The sequence below is a fragment of the Neolamprologus multifasciatus genome, chromosome 9 (assembly GCF_963576455.1).
Source record: "Neolamprologus multifasciatus chromosome 9, fNeoMul1.2, whole genome shotgun sequence".
Taxonomy (NCBI): Eukaryota; Metazoa; Chordata; class Actinopteri; order Cichliformes; family Cichlidae; genus Neolamprologus; species Neolamprologus multifasciatus.
The window spans coordinates 25,455,331-25,482,201 of record NC_140447.1 but is presented as its reverse complement, the minus strand read 5'-3'; the positions used below and the strand labels follow the sequence as shown (position 1 = coordinate 25,482,201).

Below are 26,871 nucleotides of genomic sequence, written 5' to 3'. Positions count from 1 at the left end.
TTCTGTAGTTCAAATACTACTAACGTAATATACAGATGCCCAAAGTCACTTCTATCAGTTAACAACAGAAAATGTAAAAGTTCTGATGATTATCTTCCAACTTAAGGAGACTTGTGCCTCCCTCCACAACATGATGGAGCCAGTAAGCACATCTGAATATTAATGAAACAGTTGCCTTGAACAGCAGGCGTTTGTCAGGAACTTGGATCAGATTCATTACTTTAACCTGCTCAGGGATGGATGAGGAGTTCCCGCAGCACAGCAGCTGGCTTCGGATTCACTACCCACACTTGAACAGTTCAACAGGATGGAGCGTTGGGTAAAAGTACAAGAAAGGAAAAAAATCAATGTCAGCATGTATTATTTTTAAATAATATTGCATAATTTCTCCATGTTTTCTCCTCTCTGATTTATATAACTCATCATGTTCTCAACACAAAGGTGCATTTGCATTTTTACAGGCATCAGTGTGGACATTACCTAACCTTGATTGTAATTTTAATAAAAACCAGTAGGTTTGACCGAATACTCAGAGTCCTTTCAGAAATGAATTGGAGCAAAAAGCAGCAATTAAGTAACAATCATCGTTAGTACCTTCTTAATTACTGCTGCTGCTGTTAAACCATTCAAGTGTTTCACTATGATGTTGTATAAGTTCACAGGAAAGAGAGTGGAGTTTGCATTTTCTTCCAGTGACTGTGTGGGTTCTTACCAGCTACTCAGGCTTTCTCCTTTAGTCCAGCAAAACTCCCAGATTTTTAGGACTTGACAGCAACATCTTGATGGACCTGCTTATTAGCTTAACTTGTGATTTTAAATTGTGTGTGAACACAAATTATAGACTGGTCATCTGTCCAGGATGTACCCTGCTTTCAGGCCTATAACCTCCAACACTACTTATCCTGAATTGGATCAGATAAAGAATTTGATGACTAGATCTTATTTGTTTTGGTATTTTGGTGGGTAAAATGTTAAGAAGCTAGCTAGTTAGCTAATTAGCTTAGCGTTAGAATGTGTTTTGTGCACATTTCAGTATTTAACTTGTGACAAAAACAATAATTTCAAAGTCTATATTAAGACTTTTATGATTTGCCCAATTTACTGTCTGTTAGAGAAAAGGACTGTTTGTATTATCGTGTGGCCCTGGGCTGGTTAGAAGCTCCTCCAATTTGTCTTTGCTAATGTTTTGCTCTCAAGTGGAGGTGGGCAGGTCCTACCCTAGGTTCTGCCTGCTGGTATCATGGGTGATTGTGGCTCAAGAGTTGGCAGTTCGTCTTGTAATCGGAAGGTTGCCGGTTCGAGCCCCGGCTCTGACCGTATTGGTCGTTGTGTCCTTGGGCAAGACACTTCACCCGTGGTGGTGGTGGTCAGAGGGCCCGGTGGCGCCAGTATCCGGCAGCCTCGCCTATGTCAGTGCGCCCCAGGGTAGCTGTGGCTACAATGTAGCTTGCCATCACCAGTGTGTGAATGGGTGGATGACTGAATGTAGTGTAAAGCGCTTTGGTCCATAGGGACTAAGTAAAGCGCTATACAAATACAGGCCATTTACCATTTACCGTCCTTTAATAGCCAAATTATCTTCTAGGAAGAAGTTCTATGGAATAAGTCCTTTAGCCAATGTGGGAGAATTTCTGAGAGACAGAGTAACAAGGACGTAGCCAATGGCCAAATCCTAAGTAAGGTGATGAATGGAAGCTTGAACTTGTCCTTAAACTAGAAGGTCACTGATGGTCTGATGAGAAACAGTGCTGAAGGGCTCATTCCCCTCGGGTAAGACTCACCTATTTTCTCAAAGCTGGTGCACATTCTCTGGAAATGAATTACTAAATACTCACCAGTGAGACTCACCTGTCTGTCTACCCTCCTCAATCTCCTGCTACCTGAGGAACTCCAGCCAGTTGCTCCTTCTGTGGCCTTTTTGTCTGGATGATCCAAATATGAAACCAATTTGATCTGAATCAAATTCAGATTGAGGAGACCACTCAGAGTGCTAGTCTGAGTGGTGTCCTCTGAGTGGTCTCCTCAGACCACTCAGACTAGCACTTTTTTGTTTTTTGGCAGAATTGGCCTCCGGTGTCGTGCCCCCAAGACCCCTAGTAAATTCTTGTTTGCAAGGCCCTGTATTAACAAAAATTACACGCCAATAATTACACGCAACGATAAGGTTGCGATTCCTCCGTGAATCGCAACCTTATCATGGTGGAGGGGTTTGTGTGTCCCAGGGATCCCAGGGGCTATGTTGTCTGGGGGCATTTGCCCCCTGGTAGGGTCTCCCATGGCAAATTGGTCCTGGGTGAGGGACCAGACAAAGAGCGATTCAGAAGACCCCTATGAAAAAAACACCGAGGGAACAGTTTACCCTGCCCGGGATAGGGTTACTGGGGCCCCGCCCTGGAGCCAGGCCCGGGGAGGGTGCCCGAGGGCGAGCGTCTGGTGGCCGGGCCTTAGTCCATGGGGCCCGGCCGGGCACAGCCCAAAGAGGAGACATGGGCCCATCCTCCCGCAGGCCCACCACCCGCAGGAGGCGCCATAGGGGTCGGGTGCATTGTGTGCCGGGTGGCGGCCAGGAGCGGAGGCCCTGGCGGACTGACCCCCGGCTGCCAAGACTGGCAATAGGGACATGGAATGTCACCTCTCTGGTGGGGAAGGAGCCTGAGTTAGTGCGTGAGGTTGAGAGGTACCGGCTAGATATAGTCGGGCTCACCTCTACGCACGGCTTGGGCTCTGGAACCAGTCTCCTGGAGAGGGGCTGGACTCTGTCTCAGTCTGGAGTTGCCCCTGGTGAGAGGCGGCGGGCTGGGGTGGGTATTCTAATATCCCCTTGGCTTGCTGCCGGTACGTTGGGGTTTTTCCCGGTGGACGAGAGGGTTTGTTCCCTGCGCCTTAGGGTCGGGGAACGGGTCCTGACTGTCATCTGCGCTTATGCGCCGAGTGGCAGTTCGGAGTACCCAGCCTTCTTAGAGTCCCTGGGGGGGGGGTGCTGGAAGGTGCTCCACCTGGAGACTCTGTTGTCCTGCTGGGAGACTTCAATGCTCACGTGGGTAACGACAGCGAGACCTGGAGGGGCGTGATTGGGAGGAACGGCCTCCCTGATCTGAACCCGAGCGGTGCTTTGTTATTGGACGTCTGTGCTAATCACAGTTTGGCCATAACGAACACCTTGTTCGAACATAAGAGTGTCCATAAGTGCACGTGGCACCAGGACGCTCTAGGCCGTAGGTCGATGATCGATTTTGTAATCGTATCACCAGACCTGCGACCATATGTTCTGGACACTCGGGTAAAGAGAGGGGCTGAGCTGTCAACTGATCACCACCTGGTGGTGAGTTGGATCAGGTGGCGGGGGGAGGACGCTGGACAGACCTGGTGCACCTAAACGCGTAGTGAGGGTGTGCTGGGAACGACTAGCAGAGGCCCCAGTCCACGAGATCTTCAACGCACACCTCCGGCAGAGCTTCAACAGCATTCCGAGGGAGGCGGGGGACATCGAGTCCGAATGGACCATGTTCAGCGCCTCCATTGCCGAAGCTGCTGCATTGAGCTGCGGCCGCAAGGTGGTTGGTGCCTGCCGTGGTGGTAATCCCCGAACCAAATGGTGGACACCAGAGGTGAAGGGAGCCACCAGGCTGAAGAAGGAGTCCTATCGGGCTTGGTTAGCCTGTGGGACTCCGGAGGCAGCCGACAGGTATCGACAGGCCAAGCGGAATGCGGCTCGGGCAGTGGCTGAAGCAAAAACTCGGGTGTGGGAGGAGTTCGGAGAGGCCATGGAAAAAGACTTTCGGACTGCCTCGAAGAGGTTCTGGCAAACCGTCAGGCGTCTCAGGAGGGGAAAGCGGTGCTCTACCTGCACTGTGTATAGTGCTGGCGGAGCGCTGCTGACGTCGACTGAGAAAATTGTCAGGCGGTGGAAGGAATACTTCGAGGACCTCCTTAATCCCACTGACGCGTCTTCCAAGGAGGAAGCAGAGTCTGGGGATGAGGGGAATGACCCGCCAATTTCTGGGGGCGAGGTCACTGAGGCAGTTAAACAACTCCTTGGTGGCAGAGCCCCTGGTGTTGATGAGGTCCGCCCCGAGTTCCTGAAGGCTCTGGACGTTGTAGGGCTGTCCTGGCTGACACGCCTCTGCAATGTTGCGTGGAGATCAGGGGCAGTACCCGTGGATTGGCAGACCGGGGTGGTGGTCCCCATCTTTAAGAAGGGGGACCGGAGGGTGTGTTCCAACTATAGGGGGATCACACTACTCAGCCTCCCCGGGAAAGTCTATGCCAGGGTGCTGGAAAGGAGAGTTCGTCCGCTAGTCGAACCTCTGATGCAGGAGGAACAATGCGGTTTTCGTCCTGGTCACGGAACACTGGACCAGCTCTTCATCCTCTCGAGGATACTTGAGGGTGCATGGGAGTTTGCCCAACCAGTCTACATGTGTTTTGTGGACTTGGAGAAGGCATTCGACCGTGTCCCTCGGGGTGTCCTGTGGGAGGTGTTGCGGGAGTATGGGGTGTCTGGCCCATTGCTACGGGCCATTCGATCCCTATACAACCGTTGCAAGAGCTTGGTTCGCATTGCCGGCAATAAGTCGGACTCGTTCCCGGGGGTGATGGGCTCCGCCAGGGCTGCCCTTTGTCACCGGTTCTGTTCATAATTTTTATGGACAGGATTTCTAGGCGCAGCCAAGTGGCGGAGGGCTTTCGCTTTGGTGGCCTCAGGATCTCATCTCTGATCTTTGCGGATGATGTGGTTCTGTTGGCTTCATCGGGTGAGGGCCTCCAGCTCGCACTGGAGCGGTTCGCAGCCGAGTGTGAAGCAGCGGGAATGAGGATCAGCACCTCCAAATCTGAGGCCATGGTTCTCAGCCGGAAAAGGGTGGAGTGCCCACTCCGGGTCGGGGATGAGGTCCTGCCCCAAGTGGAGGAGTTCAAGTATCTCGGGGTCCTGTTCGCGAGTGATGGGAGAAGGGAGCCGGAGATCGACAGACGGATCGGGGCTGCAGCTGCAGTAATGCAGACGCTGCACCGGTCCGTCGTGGTGAAGAGGGAGCTGAGTGTAAAAGCGAAGCTCTCAATTTACCGGTCGATCTACGTCCCTACCCTCACCTATGGCCACGAGCTGTGGGTAGTGACCGAAAGGACGAGATCGCGGATACAAGCGGCGGAAATGAGCTTCCTCCGAAGGGTGGCTGGCATCTCCCTTAGAGATAGGGTGAGAAGTTCGGCCATCCGGGAGGGGCTCAGAGTAGAGCCGCTGCTGCTCCACATCGAAAGGAGCCAGTTGAGGTGGTTTGGGCATCTGGTAAGGATGCCCCCTGGGCGCCTCCTGGGTGAGGTGTTCCAGGCATGTCCCACCGGGAGGAGGCCCCGGGGCAGACCCAGGACACGCTGGAGAGATTATATCTCTCGGCTGGCCTGGGAACGCCTTGGTGTTCCCCCGGATGAGCTGGAGGAGGTGGCTGGGGAGAAGGAGGTCTGGGCCTCTTTGCTTAGGCTGCTGCCCCCGCGACCCGGCCCCGGATAAAGCGGATGAAGATGGATGGATGGATACACGCCAATAAATTGTTCAAACTGTATACTGTCAGTTTTTGGTCTTGCTTTCAAGTCATCCACCATAACTGCATTATTTGGCTACGATACTCTAGTTTTGCCCCAGTTTGTGCCAGCAAATAACCCGAATCTCCGCACACTAATATAGTCAGTTTATTTAATGCTTTTGGCCTCAACAATTCTATAATCATTGGTAGTGAAAGTTAACCATATTTACTAACATTTGCTATCTTCTGTTATACCCACCTGCAGTTGCTAAAGTATGACTGGACAGTCACACTTTAGAAAGAAGATTGAGCAAATTATTGCTTTTTATGGTTCATCCGCTTCTCCAAGGTAGACTCCGTGAGTTGACTGGAAAATAACACACCTGTCACTTCCCACACAAAATGAAAACATATTCTCCTGTTTTAATAAGATCCTCGGCAGCTCCATCAGTATTTACACGTTGGTCCTTTTTAACTGTCATCAGACCGCTAAATGATTAGAACTGGTTACTCTGCAATGCTAGCAACCATTAAAGCTGGCCTGTGTGGTTCATTTATCTATCAGACAGATACAGCCCACTGAATTTTACAGCATATTTCCCCCCTTTCTTTGATTAATTTCATAAAGTATACCTTCAGATGTAGTGCTAATAGCTGCCCTGCATGTTTCAAGTAAGCGAATCTAGCACACATCTAAGTTCAAAATATATTTGATCTCTACAGCACAGAGATAAAAGTACACAAATGCACCAGTGCATTTTGTAGTTACCGTTACGTAGAGGTTGGGTGCAGATAATTGCTCCTGTAGGTTTAACAATCATTTTGGGTCATAAGGCCCCAAAATCAGCAGTCCAGTCAAGTTTATTTTTAAGGAAAGGCACATTTAAAGTACAAGTGCAATTCAAAGTACTTTCTATATAACATGAAATGCATAACAATTAGTATCAATCAAAAAGAGATACAAAAAGCCTCGATTTAAGCCTGAAATTTGCTAAACGAGCTGGATTTTAAAAAGGTATGGATTGGCCTGAAGTCAGGTCTATATATGAGGGCTTTCAAGTTTTATCACAGCAAATAGGGTTTCTCTGTAGACCTGGGTATGATGCATAGGGGCTGATAATTGGACAGCAGTGTGTTGGCAGGTTTGACTGTAGAGGCATAAACCATGGGTTCTTTTATGCAGCCATACGCCATCTTGAGCCATCAGACACAGTGATTTATCAAAAGAGCTTATTCACTTTAACAAAGCGCTGCTCTCTGCCATCATACAGCCGCACTAAAATCTTGTAGTTTCTTCACTTTATCATTGAATAATGAAACTTTCTTTCTTTGTAATTTTTGCTGCTTTGAAATGAACTGCATTCATACATTACCTCTGGAAATGGCCGTCTTTCATTCCCAGTCAAGGCCCATGGATGCCAGATATTTTCTGTGAGCGCCCATTTGGGAAGATTAACTACAGGAATATGCTTTAATGTCTGATAACAGGAGAGTCATATCACATACCCAAGGTGGTTTCTGGGGCAACAGCGTGGCCATCAATCAGCAGGATGTAATCTTACTGGAAATCGTTGTCAGCATGCAAATTAGTGTCACATTTCACACACAGCCTGTGTGTACATGCCAGAAAAACTAGAAAACATCTGGTAAATAACAGTGGAAAGCTGTATCTAAGTGCAATGTGCGTTTGTGTGTGCGTGTGCGCTTTCCACGAAGACAATGCATCACACGGGAACTTTTATTAAGCAGAAAGTGAAAGCACATCATAGAGAAAGAGAATACATCACCACACAAATACAACAGTTGCATCAACATGGTCTGTCAGCACACAGTGGTGTATAATAATAAAAGTCTAAAAGTTCTTATCGAATGGAAACCACAGTATTTTTTCCCATTTTAAAATTCACCTCATAATGTGAAAATTATAGATGATTTGGATGTGGGTTGCCTTTTTTTCGTATTTGTGCTGCAGTGCATCAAAAGAAGCTGAATGCAACCATCCCTGAAATAAGCCAATATGTTCCCTTTTGACAAGTGTTGATCACTTTTACCTGTAGTTTGCAGGCATTTATGCAGCAAACTTCTATATCAGTATGAGTGGATCCAAGGCCTGCTATTTTTAAACCTAATGGGATGCATCTACTCTGCAGACATTAGGAACTGTGCTAGACCAAGAAATAGTCCATTGTGTAACTCCCGGGAAAAACACATTCACAATTTTTCATACAGATAATATAAAAAAAAGATAAAACGTGTAATGTGTGACAGTAAGAGATGCTGGTGGGTAGACTTTTATTACCTTTGGACAAAGCTTGGCTAATTCCTCCTCTTTGTCTTTGGTAGTGAGCTACTCCGTCTGATGGGTTTAGTATCAGTCTGCCAAATGTTCATGTAGTATATCAACGTAGTATTCTTCTGGTCTTCAACAACCTACATGCAACCACTTTTAAAGGATCTATAAAGGTAGGTAACGTTGGATCATTTAGTGACACAGTCATTTTAATTGCAAAGATTTCCTCTTATATTATTTTAATGTGGCACCATCGGTCTATTCTATACTCCTAGCTACGAATGTACAAATCAGAAATGAGAGTGCTATCACCCAATCTAAATTACAGTAAAAATATGAAAGAAGTTTTCTTTGTGTTGTGCAACATATCAAAACTTGGCACATCAAAATGTTTTAATAAAAAAGACTAGCATTACCATTAGCAGCAAGGTAATGCATCAGCTTTTTCTTCTACATAGAACAAATTTCTACAGTATTTGAAATATGTCACACTTACATGTTTCAGATCACAAAACTAATAAAAAAGCAAACACAACATTAAATCATGACATTTGGCATGACCTTAAAGATGACACTCGTGCTCGAAAACCATCCATTGTGGCTGAATTAAAACAATTGTCTAAAGAGGAGTGAGTCAAATTTCCTCCACAGCAAAATAATGTGAAATTTAGGGGGCAATTACTTTTTTTACACAGGCCCATGTAGGTTTAGATTTTTTTTTTGCCCCCAATAAAATAAATCATCACTGAAAACTGCATTTGTTTTTATCTTTGTAATCTTTGTCTAATATTAGAATTTGTTTGATGACATGAAACATGTAAATATGACATATATGCAAAAGAAAGAGAAATCAGGAAGGAGAAAATACTTTTTCATACGACTATGGGATGTCCCAGTTTCACCTTCTGCATCACTACCACCATCTGCAAGCACTGCAGTTTCTAAGGATGAAAAAGCCTATGTTAAAATGCCAATTGCAGACCACAAACATAGTGCATGCTAAAAAAAAAATGCTCACAAATGTTATCACTGATGTTATTTGACATACTCAAAGTCTTTATGAGTAGGCTATAGGTTTAAGCTCCAGAGTAATTGTCCCACCCTGCAGTCATTAAGACATACATTAACTTTATCATTAAGAGAAGAGATAATGAGGCACAAAGATTTATCCCTGAGGCTCTGCCATGCAACAGACTGCACACTTGTAAACACTACATCTATAGGCTAAACCAGGCTACTTTAACAGGCAGGGCTGAGTAGGAGTTTTTTTTTTTCCCCACATTGCACCTGTATATCTGTCCCACTTTCTGCTGTTGTGTACAGCTTGCTGCTCCTTTTAGATTTTACCATCTCTGGAGGCACAAAACCCATTAAGTGAAACTAATATAATAAGGCAGCAAGGGTGAGGTTCAGCAGTTGCAGAATATCAGAAAGTATTATGCTTTTGTTACACTTTAATGATGGCTCAAGTTTAGAAGCGAGCTGAAACGATAGTTGATGGCTTCACCGATCCCTTCATCTTTCAGAATCCCTGCTATTTTGCCACAGAAGCACTCATTATTATTAGCTGACAGTACACGGCATTGGCCCCGTGCTCTTCATCCATCTGTATTGATGTGCCAGTGTGTCCATAGATGTTTTGGCAACACATAGTGGATCTGTGTTTGCATGCCTCCTGAGGATGATTTACAAAGCATTGATTTGGAAGCTCGCAGACTGGAGCACAATAAAACTGTTGTTTATGTTCAGGCGGTGAGTGTTCATTGTCAAGGGGAACAGCATCTTGTTTTAGGGCAATGTAGAGCACCATGGGAGTTAACACAACAAATCATTCCTTTTTAACTGCCAGGGATGCGGGTGACAGATGAGGCTTGTGCGATGCGCAATACACCAGCTTTTTCGCAATAAGTCAATAAAATTGCCTCTACCAGTTATATGAAAATGGGCCGTGGCAGGGCCATGCTATACATTTCAATAAAGGCGGCAGATTGGAAGTGCAGCGAGACAAGGACAGAGCTCGAGAAAACAATATGTAAAGTCACGGCCAAGCCAGCAGTGTGCCAGGCAATCATGCCAAATAGGGCCAAATGACTGTCTTGGTTCAAATGATTATGTGAGAGTTTAAATTCCCTTTTAAAGGCGGTAATGAAAATCCCTGCACTATTTAAGTAGCAATTTAAATGCCTGTGGTGATGCAAAATGTGCTCCAAACACAATGTACATTGACAGTTCAACTTACAGGGTAGCAAAAAAATGTATCAAGATTTACAAAACAAAAAACAAAAAAGAGCGACCAATAGCCTAAAAACAGGAAACTTTTGAGTTTTCAAACCACAGAAAGCAACTATAACTTTGCCAGAAACTAAAGAAACTAAAACTGCTGCTGTAAAACTATTTGATCACATTCAAAGCAGGTACACAGCTAATATACTTTCACCTGTTATCAAGTAAAGTGATTCTAATTAATGGATCTGACCGGGAGGTCTCTGTGTTGCTCAGTGTCAGCATGCAGAAACACACATGGGCAGCCAGGAGCGAATATAAGATCCTCAAGAGTGCACTGCTGAAACGCAGCTAAGGAGATGGATATAAAAAGGATTTCACAGACTGAGATATTCCCTGGAACACACTTACTATAATGAAAAGAAGCTGAATTATGGAACCACTGGTTCCATACAACAGGCCGTTGTGAAAAGGGTTTTGCACCTTCATAAAGTGCCCCTGTGGCTCCTTTCGAAGACGCACTGGGCTTCTCAGAAGCAGACCTGAACTTGAGTTGGAAGTGTAAAATAATAGCTGTACTGGAAAGAAATTGGCTCCATTTCTTTTGACTCGACCACAACAACATCAGAAGCTTGTAAAAGTCAGCGCTTGCATCCTAAAAAGATTTAAAGGCTAAATTTTCTCTGATCAAATCAGAAAATAAGAATATGAAACAACACAGACTCGTTAAACAATGTGGGCTTCATAGATAATTGGCAAACCTTCTGGAGGAAACCTGGTCTTGTTTGGAGAGACTGCATCCATCCCACTTTGGATGGAGCAGCTCTCATTTCTAGAAATATGGACAAATTTATTAAACCCCCCCAAAATATGACTATCCAGAGTTGGGACCAGGAAGCAGAGTTGCAGTCTTACATGCCTCTCTGTAGCTTCTCTCCACCTGCTACCCCCCCAAAAAACCCATCTCCATAGAGACTGTGTCAGCTCCCAAACAGACAAAAAACAAACTAAAAACGAGCAATAAACAACTTAAACATAAACAATCACAAAGAAAGAACAATACAGTATCCACATCTGAACCAAAGAGTAAAACAGTGAAATGTGGATTATTAAATATTAGGTCTCTCTCCTCCAAGTCTCTGTTAGTACATGACTTAATAACTGATTAACAAATCGATTTATTCTGCCTTACAGAAACCTGGTTGCAGCAGGATGATTATGTTAGTTTAAATGAATCAACACCCCCGAGTCATTCTAACTACCAGAAATCTCAAAGCACAGGCCGAGGGGGCGGTGTGGCAGCAATTTTTCACACCAGCCTATTAATTAACAAAAGACCAAGACAGACTTTTAATTCATTTGAAAGCCTGATGCTTAGCCTTGTCCACCCCAGCTGTAAAACTCAGAAACCAGTCTTACTTGTTACCATCTATCGTCCACCTGGGCCTTACACAGAGTTTCTCTCTGATTTCTCAGACTTTATATCTAATTTAGTTCTGAGCTCAGATAAAATAATTATTGTAGGTGATTTTAACATCCATGTTGATGCTAAAAATGACAGCCTCAACATGGCATTTAATCTGTTATTAGACTCAATTGGCTTCTCTCAAAATGTAAAAGAACCCACCCACCACTTTAGTCACACTCTAGATCTTGTTTTAACATATGGCATAGAAACTGAACATTTAACAGTGTTTCCTGAAAACCCTCTCCTGTCTGATCATTTCCTGATAACATTTACAATAATTGATTACACAGCAGTGGAGAGTGGACTTTATCAAAGTAGATGTCTTTCTGAAAGCGCTGTAACTAAGTTTAAGAATATAATCCAGCCACTGTTATCATCGTCAATGCCCTGTACCAACACAGAGCAGAGCAGCTATCTGAACGCTACCCCAACAGAGGTCGATTATCTTGTTAATAATTTCACCTCCTCACTACGTACGACTCTGGATACTGTAGCTCCAGTGAAAACTAAGGTCTCTCATCAGAAGTACCTGACTCTGTGGTATAATTCTCAAACACGTACCCTAAAGCAGATGACTCGTAATCTGAAGAGGAAATGGCGTGTCACAAATTTAGAGGATCATCATTTAGCCTGGAGAAATAGTTTGCTGCTTTATAAGAAAGCCCTCCGCAAAGCCAGAACATCTTACTATTCATCACTGATTGAAGAAAATAAGAAGAACCCCAGGTTTCTCTTCAGCACTGTAACCAGGCTGACAAAAAGTCAGAGCTCTTTTGAGCCAACCATCCCTTTAACGTTAACTAGTAATGACTTCATGAACTTCTTCACAAATAAAATTTTTATCATTAGAGAAAAAAATTACCAATAATCATCCCACAGATGTAATATTATCTACAGCCACTCTTAGTACCATTGATGATTCATTGATTTAGACCCCATTCCTACAAAACTGCTCAAAGAAGTCCTGCCATTAATTAATTCTTCGATCTTATATACGATCAACCTATCTCTAATAATCGGCTATGTACCACAGGCCTTCAAGCTGGCTGTAGTTAAACCTTTACTCAAAAAGCCATCTCTAGACCCAGCAGTCTTAGCTAATTATAGGCCAATCTCCAACCTTCCTTTCATATCAAAAATCCTCGAAAGAGTAGTTGTCAAACAGCTAACAGATCATCTGCAGAGGAATGGTTTATTTGAAGAGTTTCAGTCAGGTTTCAGAGTTCATCACAGCACAGAAACAGCTTTAGTGAAGGTTACAAATGATCTTCTTATGGCCTCTGACAGTGGACTCATCTCTGTGCTTGTCCTGCTAGACCTCAGTGCAGCATTTGATACTGTTGACCATAATATCCTATTAGAGTGATTAGAACATGCTGCAGGTATTACAGGTACTGTGCTGCAGTGGTTTGTATCATATCTATCTAATAGACTCCAATTTGTACATGTAAATGGAGAGTCCTCTTCACACACTGAGGTTCCACAGGGTTCAGTGCTAGGACCAATTCTGTTTACATTATATATGCTTCCCTTAGGCAGTATCATTAGAAGACATAGCATACATTTTCACTGCTATGCAGATGACACCCAGCTCTATCTATCTATGAAGCCAGGTAACACACACCCATTAGTTAAACTGCAGGAATGTCTTAAAGACATAAAGACCTGGATGGCCGCTAAATTTCTGCTCCTTAATTCAGATAAAACTGAGGTTAGTGTACTCGGCCCTGAAAATCTTAGAAATATGGTATCTAACCAGATTCTTACTATGGATGGCATTACCTTGGTCTCCAGTAACCCTGTGAGGAACCTTGGAGTCATTTTTGACCAGGATATGTCCTTCAACGCACATATTAAACAAATATGTAAGACTGCGTTCTTCCATTTGCGCAACATCTATAAAATTAGAAATATCCTGTCTCAGAGTGACGCTGAACAACTAGTTCATGCATTTATTACTTCCAAGCTGGACTACTGTAATTCATTATTATCAGGATGTCCAAGAAACTCACTGAAAAGCCTTCAGCTAATCCAAAATGCTGCAGCAAGAGTACTGACAGGGACTAGAAAGAGAGAGCATATTTCTCCTGTATTGGCTTCCCTTCATTGGCTTCCTGTTAAATCCAGAATTGAATTCAAAATCCTGCTCCTCACATACAAGGTCTTAAATAATCAGGCCCCATCTTATCTTAATGACCTTGTAGTACCATATCACCCTATTAGAGCCTTCAGTTTTCAGGCCCCTCTTCTGTGGAACCAGCTTCCAGTTTGGATCTGGGAGACAGACACTATATCTACTTTCAAGATTAGGCTTAAAACTTTCCTTTTTGCTAAAGCATATAGTTAGGGCTGGACCAGGTGACCCTGAATCCTCCCTTAGTTATGCTGCAATAGACGTAGGCTGCCGGGGATTCCCATGATGCATTGAGTTTTTCCTTTCCAGTCACCTTTCTCACTCACTATGTGTTAATAGACTTCTCTGCATTGAATCATATCTGTTATTAACTTCTGTCTCTCTTCCACAGCATGTCTTTTATCCTGTCTTCCTTCTCTCACCCCAACCGGTCGCAGCAGATGGCCCCGCCCCTCCCTGAGCCTGGTTCTGCCGGAGGTTTCGTCCTGTTAAAAGGGAGTTTTTCCTTCCCACTGTCGCCAAAGTGCTTGCTCATAGGGGGTCATAAGATTGTTGGGTTTTTCTCTGCATCTATGAAGTGCCTTGAGGCGACTTTTGTTGTGATTTGGCGCTATATAAATAAAATTGAATTGAATTGAATTGAATCTCCAAATGCCACATCTGATAATGTGGTTACATGGCCAGGTTTTTAATACCGAGTGAGGCTTCTTGATGTGAACTTTAAAATAAACATTTTGCATAACAGATATTTCACATGAGGTTTCTTGATTATCTGATGATATGACATACATGTGGTTACTAAACAAAAAGTACAGAATTTCAGCCATTCTAACCCAATTTTTAAAACAAGAAATTCACCCTCTAAAAACAAATGCACTTTAATCTAATATCTACAGCTGGAGAATTTTGGAATTGTGGGACAAACCTTTTCCAAGTGGTTCACAAACAATAAATTAGACATTGATTTGGTGAGATAAAGAGTTATATTTCATGAGTCAGCAAGTGCCAGTTCTGGACAACAAAAGCATTCTCTAATATACTTCAAACAACAGTTATTTCAACAGTTATTTTATCATTTTAAAATGTTAGTACAATAACACCACAACCAATGTACAGTGTGACTTCCAACAGTTCAAAGTAATGGGCTTCCATTGTACTGGTGCTAAATATAACTGAAAGCATTGAAAAACATTGAGCAGAAACAGACTGATAAGTGAATCCTGCTACAGATTGTCATACAGGCAACCATGACAACCTGGACAACCTGTTAGCAACCAAAGCAATCACAAGGAGGTTTTTGCTGCAGCACCCTCTTTTGCTAGACTGACCTAACAAAAGCCAGCACCCACTTAAAAGCTGGTAATGGAATACACATTTTTCCCTAGCAGTGGTTGCTGAGTGTTATCTAGGCCTGTGTGCCTGAGGCTTAATGAGAAAGATTGTAGCATCATTTGATCAAGTTCAATGTGTAACACAAAATGTAGTTTTCAAGTAAACTTTAAAGAACGTTAAGCGAGTTGGGAATTGCAGAGTTCATGTCAGTGAAAGTGTTTATCATATTCTTCCCATAAATTTCCCAATAAACAGACCACTGGGTGCACCGAAGAGCCTGAGAGATGTGATTATAACAGTTTTTGGATTTTTAAGTGTCAAAAATAATTACTCCATAAAACTGCAAGAAAATATTATCCAATCTAAACTCATTTATTCTTAAAGTTTTTGATCACAAATCAAATCTTCAAATCCCTAAAACATTTTCTGGTTTTAAGATATCCTACTGCTTAGGCTGGGCATGAGAAGAAATAACAGCTCAAACAGGGTGGAACAAAGCCAGTTTTGGGGAAAGCGGGGTCTGTTTTCACATTAGGAAACATGTCACCAGCCACAAATACACCACTTAATTGTTTAATCACATTCACTGATAAGTACCTGAGCAACAGCAAATGAAGGGGTAGGAAAAGTGGAAAACAGAGCAAAGTTTAAAAACAGTGATAACTAGTGTTTCACAAACTACTAATGATTTTTTTTTAAAAGAAAACCCTGCACTGCGCTTCACTGTGATCAAGAAGGTATTTAACAGACACTTCAAACTGAGCATTAATTTCAAATCTGTCCATACATTGGATGAACGCTCATAATAAAAAGATTATGACCAAAGTTTAGACATTAAGCTCAATTAGACTGCTCTAAACACTTGGTTTTATATTTTTTTTCCCTAGAAGCCCCACCCACCTTAAACTTTGTGTTTGCACGAAGCAGCCAATCAGAACAAAGCTGGCTTAAAGGGAAGGGAGCTTGTTTCAGAGAGGATGAACCCCTCATCCTTGGCTGCACAGGCCAAGTGTACAGCCAAATGTTTGAGCGTTTCTTTCTGATATGAAATAAATATGGCCAGCACACTTTAATTTTTAAGTATGCAGACATTCACAAAGCATTTCATAAATGCTGATAAAGTAGAATGGCTTCTGTGTAATTTTTTTTACATTTTCTATTCCTGCTGAGAAAATATCTGCAGCATAGAGAGAGCACAGGTAGAGCAAACCCATGAAAAACTATTTGCTATTTATACGAACATCTCTCTGGATTTCTGACCACGGCCATTAAATGCATAGATTTGCCCTGGGTCCTGTTGTGTGGGTTTATGATATATAAGAATAAACAGTGACTGGAACAGAAAGTGACCTCTCTTTTTCTTCTCCATTTTCAGGACAAGAACCAAAGTTACAACTCGAGGATCAAACACACCAGCAATGCATAAAGCTTTTTTTAGTCTTCACTTCTATAGGTATATTCCCCTTCATAAAAAATCAATATGAATAAAATGATGGCTTATTTAGAGTAACTGATATCCCACTGTTTTACATGATGGGATGAAAAGTCCCACTGCCTTTCTATTAAACAGCAGCATGATGCTAGACTCTCTTCACAAAGCATACTGCAGTTTCTAGACTATTCTAATAATTTTTCGCTATCAGCGTTTGTGCAATTGGAAACCAAACTCTATATAATGCAAACCACTCCATTTAAGTCTCACCATTAAGAAACCATTAATTTAATGGTTTCATCATTTCAGAAGCCTCATTATACACAAACTCCACTTTGGGGGGGTGAAATATGGGACTTTCTCCGCTCAAGCTCATGGACTCTTTCATCCACCAGAGGGCAAACTTAAGCCTGATGTGCAGGCGTCAGCACATTGAAATTGTTTGGTACTTCTCTTTTTGCAGACTCATTTGCATTAGATGGCTGTAAAAGTGGGAAAACTGACAGAACAGTCCGCTGGGACAGGCTCTGGCAGGATGAAACATGCTGGATGCAGTAGCTCCAACCGGTTTTTGATGGGTACTGAGACCTCTGGAGCCACACAATGGATGTGTTTGTGATTTTAGATATGGCTTAAGTGTCTGTCTTCCAAGCGACAGCTGCTGTTTAGTGCTGTGGAGCCATTTGTCTCGTCGGGCCTTGTTGACTGCTCGTGAAACGCCACCAGATGGGTTGTCATGACCCAAGCATTTCGCCAAGCAGCCACTCACTCAAAAGGCCAGGGAGGTCTCAGGGATTCATGCAATTAGAGTCCCTGCGGTGTCAGTCATCCCCTGGAAAACACACTTGCTGCAGCCGAGTGACACCAACACTGCGGTGACTTTGAATTCCATGTAAGCATCACATTGAGTTTGCATTTTTTTTCTCCCTCCCCCAGGCTGACATACTGTAATAAAGCTCCTGTTTCCTCAAGGATTTCCTGTGTGTAGCATGAGCTCAGGCAGGGGAGCACTGCTGCAGCACCTGATGATTAAGTGCACACACCAGTGGGTTGTTACAAACAGCAATGCCACTGCAGCAGAATTAGCAATCTGCAATGCATTTAAGAAAAACAATACAAAAAACCCCAAAGAACAAAAAATGTCACCTGGTGGATTTAAAAGTGAGAAAACCTATTCTCTCACTGTGTGTGTGTGTGTGTGTGTATGTGTGTGTGTTGCATTATTCATTTCACAGAGGCAGAGCTCTAAGAAGCGGATCCAAATCCCATTTCTTTGTGTACACTGTAAACAAGTTTCCATACAAATACAGAGGCACAAGGTGCATTTTTTTTTTTTTGCAGACACTGTGAAGACAGACTTGATCAAATTGCCACCAGGTAGCAGCTTTTATATGTGTGAGAATTGCATGAAGGAGCATCTTCAAAAGCAGAGACTGCAAAGGTTGTGCTATAAACGCGAATGAGCTCAGTTTGACCGAGGACGTCGCTCCTTTTCCCCCAGAGTCAGCAGAATGAGAAAAAGATTACTGGTGCTAATGAGCGAGAGAGAGTCTTGAGTACAGGAATTCAAAGTGCAAACATGATTGAGATAGGCCTTCTGATGCTAGTTTACTAGGCAGGGGGTGGGGGGAGGAAGTGTGAAGAAAATCAATCATGATTTCCATAGACTCTAGTGAGAGAGTCAGAGTGATAACTGTGCATTACAATGGACCCCATGTATAATGAGAGCAGGGATCAATACTTGGCGCATTCATGCTGGTGTTTGCCCTGCTGTTGGCCAAAAAAGCTGTGGTAATTAAGGAGTCTCCCCTCAATCCAAATACCTTTCAGCTTAGCTCCTGAGCACCGCAAGGATCCGTTTACTGTGTTTCCTCTGATGCAAGTTCAATATTAGTAGAAACAAATGACTTTTAGTTTAAAAACACCCCAAACAATCCATGCAGTAATAAGACGCACAAATAAGCCTCAGGGGAATTTAAATTATATGCCAAGACAAAAGTCCAACATTTCTTAATAGCAGATTTAGTCAAGTGATCAGTTTCCATTTGGGCAGCAGCAGTTAATGCATATTCATTGCACGAGACAATCAGTTTGGTTTCGTTAAACTTTCACAGCCTTGTTATGAATCTGTAATCAGAAGAATTGGGAGAGGGGGGGTTCTGGGCATTGCTGATGCAGAGATTAGCAAAAGTTGCAAATGGGTTGAAACTCAGGGAGTTAATTGGGATTTAGTGTGCGTGCAGGGCCGCGGGGCTGTCAAGGGCCAAGATAATCGAGCTAGCCTGCTGTGACCGAGGGGATGGAAAAGAAAGGAGCAGCTTGACACGTAGAGGCAAAAAGTTAAGCTCTGAATTGATATCAGAGCAGTGGGAAACTTACAAGCTGCGAAAAGGAAAAAAAAATCCTAGATTTATTAAATATGCGAGTCAAATCTTGAACAAAATCGCACAGTGTAGCTGGAATCATAGAAAATGTTAACTAAAAAAGAGCTCTTTGACTATGTGATAAATCATGTAATCAAAAAGCTTCCAGCAAGAAAAGATCTTCCACTTATCAAGCACTGCCTACCTCATGCAATCCAATTAAAAAGCTCTGCTGTAATAATTATCAGTCCATCCAGTTAACATGCATGGCGGGGAGGGAGCTTTTGAGTTTTAGGAGCATAACTGTAGCATATATGGCAGAGCTGCTCTATTACTTTGCATCCAACTGCATGATGTGAACACTTTATTCCCAACAAAGTGTCTAATCAGTGTATATCCCACCAAGCCAATGCAAGACCCCCTAAGAGTTCATACATTGTAGTACAACACTGCCCTCTAGTGACCATTTGACCATTTTCATCATGTATTTGCTGCAAATTCCCACATAACATGCTTGTTTTTACACCAAAATGTGGTATATTAATCCTACAAGATGACATCAAAAATAGCCATCAACTGTAACTTCTATTTCTACTTATACACCAAGGTGGCATGCTCTAAATATGGCTATGAAACACAGTATGCTCAGTGTAACCACAGATAGGTTAAACAGTCCAGCTAGAAACAAGATTAAAATTACCTGACCCACACTAGAGGGGGCAAAATAATGCCTTAAGATGACATTTACACACTTAATAACAGAATAATTGAAATAATAAATAATAGAAAACTAGATTATCAGTGCTGCAACGAACAGTTATTTCCACTAAAATGTTATTTGATTGATATTATTATAATACAATATTCTAATAATACCATATTATATTATTAGATCTGCAACATATCCAACACATTTTGAAGACTCCAAAATTCTCAAATTAAATTCTACACACATCAAAAACAGACTGAGAAAAGGAAAGCATGAGGGTTGAATGAGCCATCCCTACACATAATGTCCTACATTTCCCAGAATGCTTTTGTATAAACACATTAAAGGGACTTCCTCTTTTTTGCTGCACCCCTGCAGGAGGATCATGTGGAAACAGAGCACAATCGTAACATCAGTACGGGTAACAATAAAGAAAGACAGCTAGAAGAAGCAGCTTTCTCTGCCCCCACAAATTCCCCCAGATGTTCTTGCACATTATGATGGTTTAGAGATTTCTAACAGCACCCCCGAGCTTCAGCCCACACCCGAGCTGCTGCTCTGTGATAAGGAAGATGAGAGGTACTGTTGGTGTTACAGATAACACAATCAAAGTACTATAAAGCCATTTGTGATATCCCATCGCCTCCATTTAGCTGTGGGAATGGCAGAAATCCAACAATGACATCGGTGTAGGATACATCTTCAGTACAGGATTATTTTCCCTACTGGTTTCAATGGAATACCAAAGTATCCTAAAATAGTCGCAGCACACCTGCTGTCTATTCATTTCAGGTGTTTATAAACATGTCACATCTTGGCTCGAACTGATAAGCATGACCATGTGACCATTTGCTTTATACCATTGGGACGCCTGCAGAACCATGCAAACCTAATCGCTGTGTCATTAATCTATGAGGAAAAGTCTCATGGGATGGCTGTCAACAAGACTATAAATAGAAGCTCCACAGAAAGAGAGAGGCGACTCATCAAAGAGAACTTTTCTGCAGCGTTAAGGATTTGCACAGAACCAAAAAAACCCCAACAAAAAACAAAACAAGCCAGCAAAAAAACCCCAAACAAACCCCAAAACGAAATGGTTTGAAATCACAGCACGTCCTGCTGGTGGGCTAAAAGTGGCCACGGGACAGATAATGAAACGGACTCTGGTGTCTGGAGAGCTTTTTAGTCTGATTCTATTTTCTCTCACAAAGTTGACGGGTAAGAGGAGATGAAAGATCCCAGAATTAGAACAAGCAGTGAGTGAAAGGACATCATAAATATTTTATGCACAATAATATCAGCGTGCTGGAAAAACACAAAACAGAGCACACACAAACCCACGGCAGAAATGAGGGCAAAATGTTTAAACACAAGTCAACAATAAATAAACGACTCATATGACAGACAGAGAGTCTACTGTGGCAGAGGATCCCAACCTGTTGGATGAACACAGCCACCTTCCATCTACACCAGCGGTCCCCGACCTTTTTTGCGCCACGGACCGGTTTATGCCCGACAATATTTTCATGGACCGGCCTTTAAGGTGTCGCGGATAAATACAACAAAATAAAACTAGTACCGGAACCGAAAAAAAGAAAATTTATTATTTATTAACACACGTGAAAAGACCAAAATTTAACCGAGTAAACGATAAAAACGATAACAAAATAATGCTGAAAACTGATAAAAACCCTGAAAACTATACATTTCACACCTGAGCCTCAACTCTCGCGGCCCGGTACCGGTCCGAGGCCCGGGGATTGGGGACCGCTGATCTACACCAGTTAATTTAGCCAATTTTGCCATAATAAAAGAGCCACAATAAAAAAGTTTATAAAAAGATCAAATTGATATTTACTAGAACTGAGTTCACTTTATTGGTGCGACCCTCTGCAACAGCCCCAGTTTCTCATGCAATCCCTTTGGAAAATGAATTGCCCGCCCCTGATCTACACTATCTGTTCACATGTTCAGTTTAAATGATCTGGATGTTATCTAACACTGTTAACATAAAATAGTTCAATTACGTTCATATATAGCACCAAAATCATGAAAACAGTTGCCTCGATGTGCTTTATAAAGACCCTACAGTAACACAGAGAAAACCCAATAATCAAAAGACCCCATGAGGAAGGAGTTGGTGACAGTAGGAAGGAAAAACTTGCTTTTAACAGGAAGAAACTTTCAGCAGAACCAGGCTCAGGGAGCTGTGACCAGTTGGCAGCGATGGGAGGAAGACGGGACATAGCAGTGTCTTTTTATACAGCTTAACAGACATGTTTAGAAGTTAGCATTTATGCTCTAGACACAAAGTACATGAATCCTGGTCATTTCGACTTCTTCTTCCAGCTGCTCCCTTTAGGGGTCGCCACAGCGAATCGTCTCCCTCCATCTCACACTGTCCTTAGTATCCTCTTCCGTCACATCAACCCTCTACATGTCCTCCTTCGCTGCATCCATGAATCTCCTCGGTGATTTTCCTATTTTCATCCTGTTGGCAGCTTCATGTTCGACATCGTTTGCTCAATATATCCACTATCTGTCCTCTGCACATGTCCAAACCATCTGAGCATTACAAACTTCGACTCTGCCACCTACAACTCAGCCTCCTGTCTTTATGTCAGTGCAAGTGTCTCCAAACCGTACCTCATAACTGGTCTCACTACCATCATGTAAACCTTCATTTTCACTCTTGCTGCTATCCGTCTGTCTCAAATCACCCTCGACACTCGTCTCCACCCACTCCACCCTGACTTCACTCTCTTTTTCACTTCTGTTGTACATTCCCAATTGATTTGAATGATTGACTCTAGATATTTAAACCAGTAAGCCATTTGAGTTCATCATTTTATCCATGTATTTGCTGCATCTGCCTACTGTGTTGTGTATAATATAATCCTGTTTTCAGAAAAGTTCAAAATAAAGTCAAAATAAAACTAAATCCTATTATCTGCAAATCATCCTCATCATAAATTATGTTGCAAATGAAACTTATATAATGCTGCCATTGAAGAATTAAGGATTTTTTAAACAAATAAGCTCATTTTAAATTTGAAGCGAGCAGCAAGTTTCAAAACAGCTAGGACAGGACCATGTTTACCTTGTGTGCATCACCCGCTCTGTAAGGATTTCTGGAGAAGGAGACTATTCTCCCATTTTTGTTTAATAGAGGATTTTATCTTTTCAACCCTGATTCTTTTACTAGTGTAATATGGGCTGAATGTCGTTTGGCATTGTCTTGCTAAAATAAGCAAGACCTTTCCCAAGAAACTCCTCATCTAGTGTTGCTTTGGTGTTGATGCTGCTCTAAAACTAGTATACATCTTCTGTGTTAGTGGTACTTTTGCATATGTGCAAGTTCCCCATACAGTGGTATCTGTAACGTTACAGATACCATCCGGGATGCTTTAATTAGTCAAAATAAAGGGAGGTTTTCTACTTTCCTCTCAGTTACATAAACTTTGAACCAGAGCCAGGAGCTGCATTTCTGAATCATGCTTGTATGCTTTTTTTCTTCATCTTTGTTGGTTAAATTTTAACTTTGGTTTAGGAATCAAAGACTAACTGTTACTGACAATGTTCCTAAGTACATGCAGAGATTTTAACCACCATGTCTGTTATGAATGGAGTGGGTTCAGAGATTATAGCTGAGGGCTATAAATGGTTATTTTTTCCTTTACTTAAACTGCTCTTTAGAAAACAATTTTTTTTCTGTCTGAATTCAGTCATTCACAGTAATCTAAGATATCCAAGCCATCCATCTGCATCATGTACATAAGACTGCAAAAACTGTATTTTTTTACAGTCTTTCCAGCCGTTCTTTACTTTTAACCAGAACTATTATTTTAAAAAATCATATTAGGTGAGCCCCAGTGCAAAATTTAGGAGTCATCTGAAAAGAACTCCCATTAACAATCACTCATCATACATTAAAAAAATATATTAAGCTCCTCAATGTCTCATTTTCTCCACGTGTGACAGTATTTTTCCATCATTTGGCCTTTGCTTCTATATTAAAAATGTATGGAATTTGCAGGCTCGCGGCATTCGTTCGACTCATGTGTTTCATTCTGAAGTCCCTTGATTCCCAGTGTGAGTGGGCCTGCACCTTCACGCTGAGAAGGAAAACAAACCAGCCTCTCTCAATTAAACTGAGAGTGATAACAAACACAAAGCATTCGTGTGTAATAATATGTGTCCACACCCATCGAAACTCATTTACAAGATCTTTCTCAACACCTCTGTGAGTGGACAGGGACATCTCTAATCAGTATGCATTAATCCATCAACCCAAATATTTGTATCTAATGAGCAATATTTGTAAACACTTAGAAGTCTGCATGTGTTACTGCTGCTGGTGATGAATAAGGTTTCATCCTTCAATGCGCGCGCGCGCGCACACACACACACACACACACACACACACACACACACCAGAGCCTGGAAAGCCCTCTATTCCTGCTCCTCCTCACTCCTTTCCATCTCTTTCCTCCCACATCCTCCAGCTTTTCTGCTTCCTCCTTGTTTAATCCCACCCCACACTCTGTCATCCACAGACCCTCTCTTCCCTGTCTTTCTCTTAGTTGACTGCATCCACACAGCAGCAGAAGCAGCCTTGTTAGGTGGTTCACAAGCTTGGTAAAACAGCTGTGGTACAGTATGTCATCATCTTGGATATGAGACAGCAGGTGCCTGTTAAGTTATTGCAGAAGAGATCTGAGGAGAAAATCCCATCAGTGTGGAAAAAAACTGCAAGTGAGCATCATAGTCATCATTTGCTTCTTTTTTTTTTCTTTAGCATTTTTGCAGTGTACACAAACCACCCTCGCTTTTCTTCTTTCCAAAACCTTTAACATAAACTGCTCACCAACACCCTTCCCTTCATTGAAACTGATTTTTTTCTCTCCACAAGAAATTCTATCCGCGCTCATCTTTCAACATCTCCAAAGCGCACAGACGCGCAATAACCCAGCATGATGAAAACTGCGTCTACAGCTTTTTTGTAAGCTTGCAAACAAACATCCAGTATCACCGGTATGCTCCTTGCAGCGCTGCGCCATAAATGGACGCTCTTAAATCTTAACTTCTTCATACGTAAGTCTTTCTTACCTTTCCTCCCTTGGAGCATCTGCGATACGCATTTGTGGCTCCCGCTGTTTGATTCATGGCGAAAACCTCTGCAAAAGTAAAGAACAAGCTGAAAGTTGGAGTCAATTTCAAGCAGGCGGGCACGGAAATCTGTGTGTGTGGGGTTGTTTTTTTTTAATACCTAGTGCGCTGGATTGCCCTGGCTGTCGGTCCTCGTTGAAAAAGAACCGCGCTTGGTGTTCAGACTTACACTAAATTTTCTAAATATTTCCCCCGATGTAGTCCAGAGAATTTAATGAGCTCTCCTGCTTGCTGTTCCAGGACAAAGTGATGCCGATTATCACGCAGTCGAATATAAATCCGCTGTGAAGTTTCACACCAAATCAACCTGTAAAGCTGGATGCTTTAAATCTACTTACATTTTTTTTTGTAATATAAGTTGGTCTCTATATTCGAGCTCTCAGGATGATTTTGAATCAGACCTGCACAAACTGACGGAAACGCGCCTCTGAGTGTGTGCGTGTATGTGTTCGCCCAGCAATTGCGCAAGCGCATCTCCACTGACAGCTTGACTACATGGGGTTGAAGAAGGAGCCTGTCAACACTGCTCGCCCACTCTATAGCAGCAGGCAGTAGGGACTGCAGGGTACACTGTAATTATGTATCATGAGGAACCGTATATAATACCACACTATGATAATGTGTTTGCTAAAACCAACAAAAACTCCTGATACTGCGCGTCGTATACGAGCTTTTCCTGTATTTGATTTCCTTTCTGAAAAACAACAACAACAAAACAACAACATTCTTGGAGGTTGATTTGTGTTATTCTCTTCAAAGCAGGCGAAAGTCAACTCTGAGTGACCTCTGTCAAATTTAAATTAGATGAGTGACACCAACGAACAAAAGTGAGAAACTGTCTCTGACGATTTCAATCATTATCTCTGCTCGAGGAAGTGGATTTGTTTAGTTTCAATTATAGCATAATAAATGAATGTTAAGAGGGCAAGCTTACACTGAAGTGTGGCAATTAGCTGGACAGGTTGGTGCTCAGCTGTGACAAAGTTGCTGTCACTCACTTTCACAAGGCTTTGCAGGATGGAAAGGAATTAACAGAAATACATGGCTTGTTGGCTTCACTTACTGAAATACACTTAATACTGACGGGTTTCCCACTAAAAGAAAAGTCCGCTTTAAAAGAAAACTGAAGTTATCCTTAAAATATATGTTGATGTTTCATTTAGAAAAAGCACAGTGGTTGCTGATTTTCTGATTGTTGTTTATAAGTGAGTGACATCAATAATGTGATATCAAGCGGTGTAATTCTGGTGGAATTGCTTCAGAATTCCTCTTTCTCTAACTGATATCCAACCTGTGGGGTGTATGCACCAACAACTTGCAGCACCAAATCTTTCATTTCCAGCTTCAAATTCATGATCCTGTCTACACTGAATTTTTTTCACCTCCTAACATTTTGATTCCACCTAAGCAGCTTCTGGTCTGGCATCCTTCATTCTCTCCATCATATCAACCATTTTTCTCCCTTTATCAGACATAGTCCCATAAAAGTCTTGACATTCACCACCAAACTCATGCCTTCCCTCCTCTCTCACTGCCTCTGAATGCACCTTCCCCGTTTCCACATCTTTTGTGTTCAGCCGACAATAGCACAGTTTCCCACCAGCACTGTGTTGGCCACCAGCACTGGATGTGGTCATTGTTTGGCAGGGCCCCCAACTAATCCGGCATGGAAATCTTTTCTAAATGATCAGAATGTTTGATTTGGCAGATTTTTTTTTTACCCCGGATGCTCTTCTGACTCGCCTCATTTAGTCAGGCTTGGGACTGGCACAAGAAGTACACTGCAGTGCCCCCCCCTCCCCCCTCACCACCTGTGGCCGGTTTATCTTAACCTGAAATATGAATTGTTAATAAATGATCAAACATCTTGTTTCCATGCAGCTCAGGGAAAATGACACATAAATGATGATGGAAATGCTGTGAAGAAGCAATGCTTGCATCAGTATAGCAAACCCAAGGCTCCCTTCAACAGAACAATGACAGTCTGGGTTTCTAAATACAGTTTGATGATGCACCATCAATCCAGACAGTTTAGTCAGATGAGTGGATTTCTTTCACCAGTTGCATGTAGATATACAGTCTTATTGTTGGATTGTTGTAGCATACATTACATCATTCAAATGTGGAAATGGATCTTTTGAAATGTAATGATAAAGACCCTTAAGTGAGGCAAGGGTGGATTAGTAACTTATATCCCTAAGGCCTTTAGGGATAAAGTGGATTTCACCA

At 42.5% G+C, this 26,871-nt stretch overlaps 1 protein-coding gene across 1 annotated transcript in view; it reads right to left on the bottom strand.

The window, feature by feature from the left end:
- Window positions 1-25,087, bottom strand: part of LOC146511668 (A-type potassium channel modulatory protein DPP6-like) — a 262,569-nt gene extending 237,482 nt beyond the window's left edge. Inside the window, exons 1-2 of the mRNA XM_085173046.1 lie at window positions 24,743-25,087; window positions 24,583-24,650 (exon numbers count right to left, since the gene is read on the bottom strand). Coding sequence (XP_085029172.1) covers window positions 24,583-24,639 — 57 coding nt within the window. The 5' untranslated portion in view covers window positions 24,640-24,650; window positions 24,743-25,087. The remainder of the gene's footprint in view (window positions 1-24,582; window positions 24,651-24,742) is intronic.
- Window positions 25,088-26,871: the final 1,784 nt, after the last annotated feature.